The sequence below is a fragment of the Caretta caretta genome, chromosome 3 (assembly GCF_965140235.1).
Source record: "Caretta caretta isolate rCarCar2 chromosome 3, rCarCar1.hap1, whole genome shotgun sequence".
Classification (NCBI taxonomy): domain Eukaryota; kingdom Metazoa; phylum Chordata; order Testudines; family Cheloniidae; genus Caretta; species Caretta caretta.
In genome coordinates, this window is record NC_134208.1 from 30,959,889 (window position 1) to 30,973,316 (window position 13,428).

Genomic DNA, 13,428 nt, shown 5'->3' on the forward strand with positions numbered 1-13,428 from the left:
TAATCCAAGGGCAAACACTTCGTGCCTTGGAGAAGTTTTAACCTAAGCTGGTAGAAATAAGCTTAGGGGGTCTTTCATGCAGGTCCCCACATCTGTACCCTAGAGTTCAGAGTGGGGAAGGAACCCTGACACCCCCCACCCCCCAGTAATGTGGGAGTGATTTTTGCAGCAACTTGATGCAGTGTAGCAAGGTGATGAAAGAGAAAACAAATCTGTATAAATGCTAACAAAACGAATGCTTAACCCTTACATAGTGCTTTGCATCTTCAGAACACTGCACAGGTATGACTGTTGAAGCTGGTTTCCTGCAAATGTTTTGCTGCGGGGACACTGGTTTGTGTGGTGCTCCTTAATTATGCTATGGCAATGCTATTTTTTGTCTTATTGCCCTTGTAGTCCTAAAGCAAAGAACGGATTAGTTATAAGGGAGATGAGAGTAATATTGCAGCCGGGGAACCAACTGAACAGGAGAAACTGAGAAAGTATCAAATAGAGAGAGATTCCAATTGTTGGAGCTGCTTGAGCGGCACTAATTCGGGTGGGCTAATCGGGTGTTTATTAAACTAGGAGCTGCCTTTTGAGTTCCTAAGTGCCATAGGAAAGAAACTCCCAAGATCTTCAGGAGCTTAAATATAACCATTAGGTGTTCCACAGAGTGAAACCTGTGAACTCCCCCATAGCTCATTTAAAGCTTGTGTGCTGGGGAGATAGGAGTATGTCAGACAGTAAGATTTCAGGATTCTGTGGTACTCCCTAGACCTATAGGCTGTAAATCCAAAACCACTTCACCTCATCCCATCACATGGTGCATATTACTATTTATTAAGACTGTGTAGCATCAAGAGGCCCCAGGATAAACAGGGAGTACAAGATTAACTATATTAGTAATAGTTACTATTTATATAGCTAGGCACTTTACCAGACAAATATAAAAACACAGGGCCAGATTCTCAGCTGGTGCAATGAAGCTAGGCTGGTTTATACCAGCTGAGAGCCTGGCTCACAGCCTCTTCCCCGAAGAGCCTACAGTTGTATGTGCATGACAGAGGGTAATGATCCATACTCTGGGTGGGGGAGGGATGACAATGATCTGAGCAATACGATCAGGCAGTTACTCAGTGTACATCTCTCGGCAGCTGAACAGCCACTCTGGCTGCTCCTTTATGTAGAAAAATCTTGCGGGAGATGGGAGCAGCCATATTTTCCCTCTCTGTCCCCCTTGCTATATTATTACCTATTATGCGTTTTCTCTCTGTCACAGAAACCTGCTTAAACCTCGCTTATTTGCTGGTCTTCAGTCCTGTGGCTGACTGTGTGCAATACAGAGATTTAACCTTCAGCACATATAAAAAACACTGGGATGGGCCAGGGCCAGAGGTCTGTCTGCAGACCACGCTGCGGGAGTGTGCAGCTGTTAACATCTGTACCGGCAGTTCCCGAGAGCCCCATGGAGTTCAATAGAACTGTGCCCAGGAACTGCCTCCATCCAATGCTGGTGCAGGATCAAGGCCAAAGGCTCTTTTCTTGACTAACCTTCTCCTATAGTCTGTGCATTTCACACAAGTACTGCAAACCTCTGTAGCTCCTCCAAGGCAAAGTACCCAAAAGCAGTTGACATACTATCACCTTGTCCTAGCTATTAGCCAGGATGGGCAGGAATGGTGTCCCTAGCCTCTTTTTGCCAGAAGCTGGGAATGGGCGACGGGGGGTGGATCACTTGACAATTACCTGTTCTGTTCATTCCCTATGAAGCACCTGGCATTGGTCACTGTTGGAAGACAGGATACAGGGCTAAATGGACCTTTGGTCTGACCCAGTATGGCTGTTCTCTAAGGGAAACTCTTTGCCTTCCCCAGCTCCTCCATCAAAAAAGCTACGTGTGTTTGTACATACGAGCTTTTCTCCCTCTCATCTGCTCTTCGTCACAAGGGGAAATACCACTAGCTCACGTTCAGTCCTGTTCACATTTCATCGAGCATGATATTTTGAAGTCAAGTGGTCACATGGACCAATGTGTGTCCCAAAATTTCATAGAAAAGCAAAACATTGGGGGTGTGAAATTATCTGAAATGGAATGGGGATATTTTTCAAGCAAGTTTTTATTGGGGGGGGCGGGGAGGGAAAGAGGAGAATACTTATTTTTACACAGCTCCTGTCAAGAGACTTCCATACCAGCATACCCCTTCCCCCTTTTCTCCTGTCTGTACAATAGGGCCTAGATTCTTGGGTGATAAGCGCATCAGGAGTTTGTAGTGTAGATAAGACCCACTGCTACTAATGTCTCTTTTCATGAGCATCCACACACTGATCACGAGAACACAATTTGTCTTGATTTCAGCTCACTTACCCTCAGCAGTATTAACAACGATCCAGGGGATGGGCTAGCAAGTGCATTGATTAATTACTACACTACATGTTTCTTTGACATGCTCTACTTCAAATGTATACTGAAGGAAGAATGCAGCTGCTTTAAAAATAGCAATCTTCACCATCTTGTTCTGGTGCAGCAAACACCCTCTTAGGTTTTATCTTCAATGCCAAAAATGGTGTGTTTTTACAGCGGTGTAACTAAGGTAATTTAGCTAAAACCCTGCTGTAAAACCCTAGTGGAGATAAGGCACTGTAGTTTTACTTGGAGTAGCTAGGCCAGGTCAGCACTTTACTCCCACCCAGGGGTTGACTTCGCTTAGCTACCTCATAGTAAAACTACAGTGCCTTATCTCCACTAGGATTTTATAGCAAGCGAACAACTCCCCTCTGTGCCACCACCGTCCCCTCCCCCCTCTTTTTAGCAGTTAAGCCAAAGGCACAGACACAACTAGAGAAAGCAGGAGCTGACCTTCTAGCCTGATTTTTTGCACCAGCCTTTGGCGAATCACGCAAACTCAGGCTCTGATTCGGATACAATTAAAGAGCAACTCAACTGAAGCTAACAGAATTTAAATGTAGTGGGAGTGAGATGAGAATCTGGCCCTTGGTCTTTAGGATTCCAGTCTATCCATGGTGCATTTAAATAGATTCCTAAAACATTTGCAAATGAATCACACTTTTTAACAACAGGCTGTCTGGGGACTGGTTTGCTCATCTGTAAAACCATGATCTTGTGGCAAAGAAAAATCCATTTTTGCAGGAAACTGCCTAATGTAATAGCCCTACAACTGTTCCATATACTGTACTATGTGGCTGTAAATGTGAAGTCTGTTTACTGTAGGCTTTTCAAATATTAAAAATTCAGAAGCTATGTATTCCTCACAGAAATAACCTTGGGGGACACGCTATTTTAAAGCAGTCTACACGAAATGAGGATTAAATCAGTCAGAATCTTTTGTTTCCAACAAAGGAGAATGCATTTAATATTTGTACTGAATTCATGCTTATTAATGACTAATATTAAATACATTAATTATGTTTAGATTTTCAGGACCCGAAGAAGAGCTCTTTGTAACTCAAAAGCGTGTCTCTTTCCCCAAAAGAAGTTGGTCCAATAAAAGATATTATCTCACCCACCTTGTCTCACTGATTTTTTTTAGACAGTATGTTTTGTCTTCCTATTAGAAATTTACTGTGATTTGCTAATAATCTTATATAATTATTTTCTTTTTGATTACAAACTTGCATTTAGCAATATGGAAGCCCTTTTTTTCTCAGAGAAAGCTGAAAGCCCTTTATAAAATTATGCTCTGCACACAGCTCTCGTCATCCAGCGCTGAAATGAAGCCACCTTTGCAGTGAACAGCATTCGTTGGTGAATTGTGAGCCGCAACGCCACACAACAGTTTGGCACAGCCTGAGAATACCTTCGGATACGTATTTCTCAGGCACATGTAGCTAAACATTCTACTCCGGTTGAAATTTAGTTGGGCAGAATGCGATTATCCAAACTAGAATCTGGTGATACCAGAATTAAACACACATCCTCTTACAAAACGAGCCTTTGAATCGTGTGACAATAAATGGTCAGGCCTTCAATTTTACACCGTATTTGAAAAACAGCACTTGCAACAGTGTAATACCACAATATAACCTCTGAGGAAGTGTCACTTACTGAATTGCTAACACCACTTTCTGCAGAAGCCAGGTTCTTAACTGTCCTAGCTTCCCCTCAGTAGCTTCACCAAATTCACATACCCAACCACCCTGGTTAAAAATATACCCCTCTAAAGAATGAAAGGGTGGTGGGGGGGGGAGGGAGGAAAGGAGGAGGTAGAGATCTTCATGTATTAATACACAATACATTTGTGAGGCACTGATGCATGAACAGGTGTAGTGATCTATAGATCTGCATCTGATTTCTCAGTCCTCCATAGTGGCTTCATAGGAACAGTTAGCAGTTATTCCGGTCCAATCTCTCCTCTCTCCCAGTTCCACGCCTTCTGGGAAATGATTTTACACCAGACGCAAAAAAAGGGGATTTGGTATTTTGTATCATATTTTCCCCATGCCCAAGAAGAGATTCCTGAGGGAGCCTTCCCTTTGTGAACAACTTGAGGTGTTTTGACATAACACATAGCCATACTCAAGGTGATCTCCAGCCCCGTTACCTCACAGTACATTCTGCAGCCCTTTTTCCAATTAAACTTCTTTTCTCCAGAGGAGAGAATGACAGAGTTATCCGCAATCTCAGACTTCACCAAGGCTTGTAGTCCTCAAAATGTCAGTCTTGTATTGGAAGAAGGTCTCTTCAAACCTACATGGAGTTTATTCTGCCCATCGGATCATTCAACTAGCTGACTATTCTTAACCTTTTAGATATGAATAAAGGGCACCTTGCATGATGGAATGAGGCCATACAGACTATTACACTGTCAGGGAAAAGCTGAGAGACAGTGTAATATATACATACAGACTCCCCCCAACTTACGCAATCATTCGGTTCCGGAAAGCCTTGCGTAACTCAAAAATTTTGCATACGTCGGAAACGTATACCTGTATGTTACGCAAAAATTACTGCAACTCAAAAATCCTATTTCTGGCTTATGGAACTTTTCCCATAAGTGCGAATTTGCATAAGTTGGGTGTTGCATAACCCGGGGAGCATCTCTATAAGCATTTCTTTTCCTCTTCAGCTTTATGAGAAAAGTTGCCCCCACTCAAAGGCTAGTTCCATACGTACATTGCAAGAGGCATTATCTAAAACAAACTTTGCTTAGGCATAAACAAACAAGAGAGAAAAATGGACTGGTTCAAAGAATCTCCATTCTTCTGGCTTCCGCTAGAGCAGAGGTGGGCAAACTATGGCCCACAGGACCCTCCTGCCCCGGGAAGCTAGACCCCAGCCCCTCCCCTGCTGTTCCCACTCCAGGCAGTGCGGTAAGGTGGTGGGGGGGTGGGGTTTGGCTAGAGGGCAGGGGAGTTCAGAGGGGTGGTCGGGGTCTGGATAGGGGTCGGGGCAGTCAGAAAGCAGGGAACAGGGGGGCTGAATGGGGGCAGGAGTCCCAGGGGGGCAGTCAGGAAAGAGAGGAGGGGTTAGATGGGGTGGCAGGGGGGCAGTCGGTGGTCTAGGGGCGGTCGGGGCCGGGGGGGTTGGATGGGGTAGGAGTCCCGGGAGGGCCATCAGGGGCGAGAAGTGGGGGGGTTGGATAGAGGTCAGGGGCCGGACCACGCCTGGCTGTTTGGGGAGGCACAGCCTCCCCCAAACGGCCCTCCATACAATTTTGGAAACCCAATGTGGCCCTCAGGCCAAAAAGTTTGCCTGCCCCTCCGCTAGAGCCTTGAATAGGCTACTTCACTTGCAGACTGAACCACAGAGACACTAACAATTTGAGATTTAATGGCTTAACTTTATATTTGTGTAATAGGCATTGCATTGTATAGAAAAAAGTCTGATCATCTATACTAATTAGCCACAGCTTTTAGAGTTGCACTGATACCCTGGTGGTGGGACTTTACATCATCAGCTGCCGAGAGAACAATTAGACAGGCTGTTACGGTTAGGTGAGACTAGACCGGTCAGTTAACCTTTTCACTAAAATGCCAACCTAATGATAATAATATAGCTAAAGGATAAAATTCCAAAAGCACTTTAGACTCAGGTCCTCAAAGGTACTTAGGACCCAGATTTTTAAAGGTATTTAGGTGCTGCTGTGCTCAGTGATGCAGTGCCTAATTGATTTAGGGGCCTAAATCTCATTTCAAAAGGGATTTAGGTACTTAGGAGTCTGAATCCCATTGACTGTTGATGGAATGGAGACAGGCCAGTCCTTGCCTACAGACAGCCCCGCAACCTGAAGCAAATACTCACCAACAACCACATACCACACAACAGAACCACTAACCCAGGAACTTATCCTTGCAACAAAGCCCGTTGCCAATTGTGCCCACATATCTATTCAGGGGACACCATCACAGGGCCTAATAACATCAGCCACACTATCAGAGGCTCGTTCACCTGCACATCCACCAATGTGATATATGCCATCATGTGCCAGCAATGCCCCTCTGCCATGTACATTGGTCAAACTGGACAGTCTCTACGTAAAAGAATAAATGGACACAAATCAGATGTCAAGAATTATAACATTCATAAACCAGTCGGAGAACACTTCAATCTCTCTGGTCACGCAATCACAGACATGAAGGTCGCTATCTTAAAACAAAAAAACTTCAAATCCAGACTCCAGCGAGAAACTGCTGAATTGGAATTCATTTGCAAATTGGATACTATTAATTTAGGCTTAAATAGAGACTGGGAGTGGCTAAGTCATTATGCAAGGTAGCCTGTTTCCTCTTGTTTTTTCCTACCCCCCCCCAGATGTTCTGGTTTAACTTGGATTTAAACTTGGAGAGTGGTCAGTTTAGATGAGCTATTACCAGCAGGAGAGTGAGTTTGTGTGTGTATGGGGGTGGGGGGGATGTGAGAAAACCTGGATCTATGCAGGAAATAGCCCGACTTGATTATGTAAAGAGTTGTCACTTTGGATGGGCTAGCACCAGCAGGAGAGTGAATTTTGTGTGGGGGGGTGGAGGGTGAGAAAACCTGGATTTGTGCTGGAAATGGCCCACCTGATGATCACTTTAGATAAGCTATTACCAGCAGGACAGTGGGGTGGGAGGAGGTATTGTTTCATATTCTCTGTGTATATATAAAGTCTGCTGCAGTTTCCACGGTATACATCTGATGAAGTGAGCTGTAGCTCACGAAAGCTCATGCTCAAATAAATTGGTTAGTCTCTAAGGTGCCACAAGTACTCCTTTTCTTTTTACATGCCTAAGTGGCTGAATCCCTTTTGAAAATAAAATTTAGGTTTCTAAATCAGCTAGGCATTGCAATGCTGTGTGCAACACCTAAACACTTTTAAAAGGCTGGGTCCGAAATACTATTGAGGATCTGGACTTAAGCAATTTAGGAGCCTAAGTCCCACTGGCTTTCAATAGGACTCAGGTGCTTTTGGAAATTTTACCCCAAAGTGATAGGTATCTGTAGTGAACTTCTGGCTCTTATGAGAGCTTTTCATTGACCTCAGTAGGGCCAAGATTTCATCCCTGGTTTAGAATGTCATCTGGAACAATGACAATGAAGCACATTTTGGGTGACCAGTCTAGTATAGGCACTGCTTTCCCTCATCCCCCAGTGTGTGTCAGGATAGCAGCTCATCCCTTTGAAAGCCTCCTTAGAGACCATGGCCAAGATTTTCAAAAGTGACTAATGGCCAATTTTTAGTGCCGAACTTGAGACCTGAAGGGTACTTGATTTTCAGAGGGCTGGGGCGTAGTACTTTCAGAATTTCAGGCCCCTTTCAGGCATCTCCATGTAGTGTTTTAAAGAACTAATGTCTGCACTTCCCCATCGCAAGATATTTTTCTCATTTGTTTTTTTACAGCGCAAAAATATGGAGAACCCTAGCAAGATCACGTAATTCCAATTTGCTCAGAAAACAGTATTGACCTATTTTGTCCTGAATGTAATAAAAATAATGATAAAAGACATGCAAAACCTATTCCTTTCTTTAATTTAATGTTTCATCAACAACCGTCAGCACTGCAGAGTTAAGGTTGAATGAGAGAATGGTCTCATATTGCATGTTGTATCATTTGCCAAATAATTTAGTAGCTCTCAGGGTTTTCTACGGGTCACAGTATCCAAAACCCTGGAATTTCTTACACAACCATACCTAGGTACAGTGCAGTAATACCGTATAATAGAGTCTGCATCTGAGCTGATGAATTGTCACACTAATTATTAATAACGGGATGAGTAGACTAGGTAGCACAAGACTGGGAAGCTCTGGGATTTTGAACTCCTCATAATACATTGTACTATAGTAGCTAGTGCATACAAATCAGGAAACTAGTGAAAGGGGACACACAGGACCTACAGAGGTGATGGGTGGAGGGGACTAAAAAAAGCATCAGGATGATGCAAGAAGGGGAGAAAATGATGTCGGGAAGGAGAGGGAAGGTAATTCAGGGAGAGCTAGAGGGGAACAGAACATGCTCAGGCAGCCAGTAAAATCTGGGAATGGGACAAAATCCCAGTTTGAATGTAGCTGGGCAGAATCCCAGCAAGCTGCAGCAATCTTGCAGAGGGAAATAGAATTTTCATCCCGTGGGCTAGGCTGACATTTTGGAATGAGTTCTGAACCAAGACGGAAAGTTGAAAGATTGAAAAATTTCACTGAATGAAAAATTCTGAAAAGTATTGAAATGAAAAATGTTTTATTTCAAAAAGTCCCCCCAAATTTTCATTTTTCCAACTGAAAATTTTTTTGTGGAGATGAACATTTTCCATGGGAAAGATTACTAGGCAGAAATTTTTTGACTCTCTCTATGAAGGTTTATCTTTGATGATCTCTAAGGTCTGATTGTCCTTACAGAGAACGAGAAATCTGGGAACAGAAAGGGAAGGAAATGCGCAATGGCAGAACAAAGAAAACGACAACAAGAGGAAAGAATGGATGGGACACACATCAGTCTGACATTTATCAGATCCTAATAATTTTGCTTACCTGATCCTTACAAAATTTTGTGATTTTTGACTAAATACATAACCAAAATATTTTAAAAAATCATACAAAGCAGACAGGGAATTCAAAAATAGTCCTCTTCACTGGCATAATTCTGCTTAGTTACACACTATAGATTTTAAATGTGTGCAATTTGCTTGAGCTATGGCTGCTGTGAGAACTTTAACTTTGTGTCTCTCAATGTTAAGCTACAATTACATGCAAAAATGTCATTAATGCAACAGTGTTTTACAATTCAAATGCTGCGGCATTCTAGGCATGAGAACTTGACCATGAAATAGACTAGAAAAGAAGTATGAAACTGTTTGTTTGTTTTTTCACTTGACTTGGACACTTATCGCAGAGTGAAAATTACCGATAATAAACCCAATCTAAGGTGCCATTTGTAACATCGGTGAGGATGTTTTTTGTTTGTTAAATGATTTTAAAAAGAGAAAAATGTTAATTAAAAAACCCTAGTTCTTTCCTCTCTTACAATCTTCACTTATTAAAACTGGAAGAATCGAAAACATCATTTTGTTTGTTACTGTTCATGTGGTTTACTTTAAGCATTTCTTCCAGGGTGACCAAGGAAAAGGCAAGCAGATCGGTTTTAGTTAGTTTTTTCTTTCAGGGTGACAGGGGAAGCTGTAGCTCACGAAAGCTCATGCTCAAATAAATTGGTTAGTCTCTAAGGTGCCACAAGTACTCCTTTTCTTTTTAGGGGAATGTTTGTTTTTCTAAGAGGTTCAAACTGAAATTCTTAAAAAAAAATAAAATCATGGAAACATTTCTCAGGCTAAGGTTTGGTAAAAGGTCACGTTACGCCAAATTTCATCCAGCAGTATCTCTGATCGGGCATTGTAAGTGGCCCTCTTTCCCAATTCATTTTTTACAGTGAAGGTGCATACAAACACCCAATTGCTGCTATCTTGTATCCTGATTCCACAGACTTTGTCTATTCAACTAAACACTTAAGCACGTGTTTAACTTTAGGCACACGCTGAAGTCCCATTGACTTTAATTGACTTAAACAGATGCTTAAGCACTTTGCTGTACTTCAGCATGTGCTTTATAAACATGGGTCTAGGAAAACTTTGCATATTATGTCATTGATGCCAGATATTGTTTCAGTGGCACATACCTCACTGAAATGTACTTCTGGCTGCACAGATCCTCTGTATACTGGAAAAGAACTTTGGTCCATTTTTCTTTCAATAAAAAAGGCTGCATTTGTTAGCCGCAGGTTTGTTGGGGGACTGCGCACACGTAATAGGACATAGAGCCTCACACCATTATGTTAATGAGCAATATTAGTAATACTGAGCACTGATACAGTGCTTCTTAGGTACAGAGAGAAGAAGCAGGAACTCACACAGCGAGTCAATGGCAGAAGCCAGGGACAGAACCTATGTTTCCTGACTTCCAGTACCTGATGCTTTATCTACCAGCCAACTCTAAATCCAGCCTAGGCCAGCGGTGACTTGGAGCTATCAGATCTTCAGTGGACTGTGTGAAATCAGTGTCATAGTCTCAGTCCGGTTTCCTTTGGGGAAGGGTTTCCAAGGACCATCAACATAGTGGGCACTAAAATACTCGTTTGTTGGCTAATCTCAGCAGAGATGCCAACCATGGAAGGACAGCGGGGAATAGGTTGCCTCCCCTCCCCTAGATGAGGGGATGTAAGGGAGGGAAGGGCAGGAAAGCTTTCAGTATTCTTGTCCTGACTATATTCATCACATGCACAACTATGGAACAGTAACTTGTACACTGGTTAAAATAAGACAGTTATTGACCAGAAAAGTAGTCTTTTATTTCAATTAATATTTCTTGGCATTAGGCAGATATTAAATAACACTGGATTGCACAAGACTATTAACATATTGACAGCAAAAGAATGGAGAGCATAGCAAGGTTTAGAATAGCAATGTGAGTCACATCACCTCATGTCACTCAAAAGCCAGTTAATGCTGCAACAACCACTAAGTGGGACTCCACTGAGAAATACAAAATGAGGATTTATTCCTTTTATTCTTTTGTTAATACAGTAAACGCTGGAACGATAAACAGTAAAAATGAACAAATATTTGCATTCAGTAATGAAACAGAATGAAATAGCTATAAATTGCTAGTCATGCATTTTCTTTAACAGCAATTTGCTAATGCATAAATATCTCAAAAACAATCTTCGAGATTTGAATAAATCACAAACAAGAAGAAATTAAGCTTGAATTCTACTTTATGCATTAAATACCTGACCTACATATTAAATTTTACTTCACCATATATATATATAATTTATATATATATTAAAAGAAAGTAGACAATTAGATAAGTGCAAGCAATTTTCCTCAAAAGCACAGACAATTTGGAACCATGCCAAGAAAAGCTTTTTTCTTCTTCTTTCTACTCCATTCAGTTCACATTTTGCTTCAAAAGTGATGACCTACCATCTGCTATGTTGGATAAAAATTCTATCTAGTATCTTCTTGCGGCTACTAGAATGTCATCATTCTTACTGACTAAAAGATGGGATATCTCACCAGAAATTTGAACTCTTCGTATCTGCATGTAAACATACCTTTCAATTACATTAACCGTGTAGAGTGAGTGGTAACATCGGAGGGGATGAAGGGGGAGAAAAACAGAACTGCAAAAGGAATGTTGCACTTGTGTTAGTGAGAGGAGTGAAGCAGTCCTCACTCTGATACACGCACGCGTGTGTGCACACACAAAATCTGGCAATGGAATCTTATCCACTAGCAAGTTGAGGAATGATTGAGAAGGCATCCATTTGCGAGCAAAGCTTGAACGACAAGCCAGCAGTTTCTTTGCAAACTGTCCAGAGTTTAATTAGAACTGACTTGCACTGCTTGGATCACATTGTAACAATCGCACAATAGAGGGATCACTCTTGGCACCTTTAATAAACTCTTCGAGGGATAGTTTACCTTGAAGGGAGAAAACAGAAACGTCACTTGCATTGCAAGATCAAACAGAGCTTAAAAATAAAACTTTCACAGAAAGCTTAAACACATATCCTACAACAAGTGGATTTAGGGTGAAATTGGCTACAGTGCAGGGGAACCACGCACTCCCTTCCTCCTCAAACCTGGATGCAGTATTTTTTCAAGTAAACAAATCTAATATTTTACTTTACATTTGACATTAAACAGGGACATTATCAAGTTAAAACAACTGTACTAATAATGCCACCTTAGGGCAACAATTTAAGCAGAGAACTGGCTTAATACAAAACTGGAGTACAAACATTCATTAAAGATACACAGAAACTAGTCTATAAATGGTGCTTCAATCAAGGGCGACATTTTAAACCACACTGGACCCAGGATATTTGCACCATATGCACTGATAGGTGATCATGTAACAGTGTCCCAACACTGGGCAACGTGATGTAGTTTCTTCTACATGTGTGAATTATTGCGATGGTCAGTTGTGCTGTGGTGAAAGAAACAGGCCTTGAGGGATGCTGAAGTGATGCCCTGTTTGCTGAGCTGGCAAAACCTTTGCAATCAGACCCCTATGAATTAGTTTTTTCAGGCTTTGTTACAAACCTGAAACTTGGGCCAACTTCACCAATTTGGGCTGATTTATGGGGTTAGGGTTGAAAACCATAGACAAATTTGTGGCTATGAATGGCTTCTAAAACCTGAAATTCACAAAGGTGTCCATTAATCAAAACGACCAAAGTTTGCACCGCTTGTAATTATTTGTTAGCCACCATTGCTGAAAAGTCTAGCACTGTTCTCTTACGACAGTTTCACTCTGGGACCACACCTACAAGCCCTGGGATGGCAGAACTCCACTGAGCTCAGTGAAAGTGCTGCCAACAGAGGCTTTCAGGATCGCCTTCATTAACCGTAATTTGAACAACAGTATTGAAATATTATATTTTTCTGATCAATACTTTGCATCTGATGCATGTGCAATGGTATTCTCTTGTATAGTATGTTACACATCCACTGATGGAGACAAATAAGCAACAAAACAACATTTATGAGAAATGAAATGGATCTTTCTAGGATGATTTCACTGGGCTTGATGATTCCACCCTTGAGTCAATGTAACCTCCCCAGCAGACTGAAGTGTGCTGAATTCCTGAAATGCCTTCTGACTTTTATAATCTCAAGGCTTGTTACAAGCTGGCAAAGTTTAGAACAGTCCTGAATTCAATGAACCTACTTACACGTCTAAAGTTGTAGATCTGGAATAGTTATTAGTAGATGCTAATGACCCAAATACTCTATAAAAGAAGTCTCTTATATGTGTAATTTGTTTAATCAGCAGGTTTTTATACTTTTTAATAAAAATATTTGCTACTGGGATTGTCTATTACACAAAATATTCTCGCAGTCATGTCCATTTACGTTACATCTGATTGAAATACAATATTTCATATAATAATTATATACCACAACATTCCAAGACAATTCTTACCCAATTTAAATTGACCCCATTACAGAAA

The 13,428-nt window shown here is 41.5% G+C and overlaps 1 protein-coding gene across 3 annotated transcripts in view; it reads right to left on the reverse strand.

Moving 5' to 3' along the window:
- Positions 1–10,730: 10,730 nt before the first annotated feature.
- Positions 10,731–13,428, reverse strand: part of HPCAL1 (hippocalcin like 1) — a 109,248-nt gene continuing 106,550 nt past the window's right edge. For all 3 annotated transcript variants that reach the window (XM_048845511.2, XM_048845510.2, XM_048845512.2), the window contains one exon: positions 10,731–11,893. In XM_048845511.2, the coding sequence (XP_048701468.1) occupies positions 11,796–11,893 (98 nt within the window). In that variant the 3' untranslated portion in view covers positions 10,731–11,795. The remainder of the gene's footprint in view (positions 11,894–13,428) is intronic.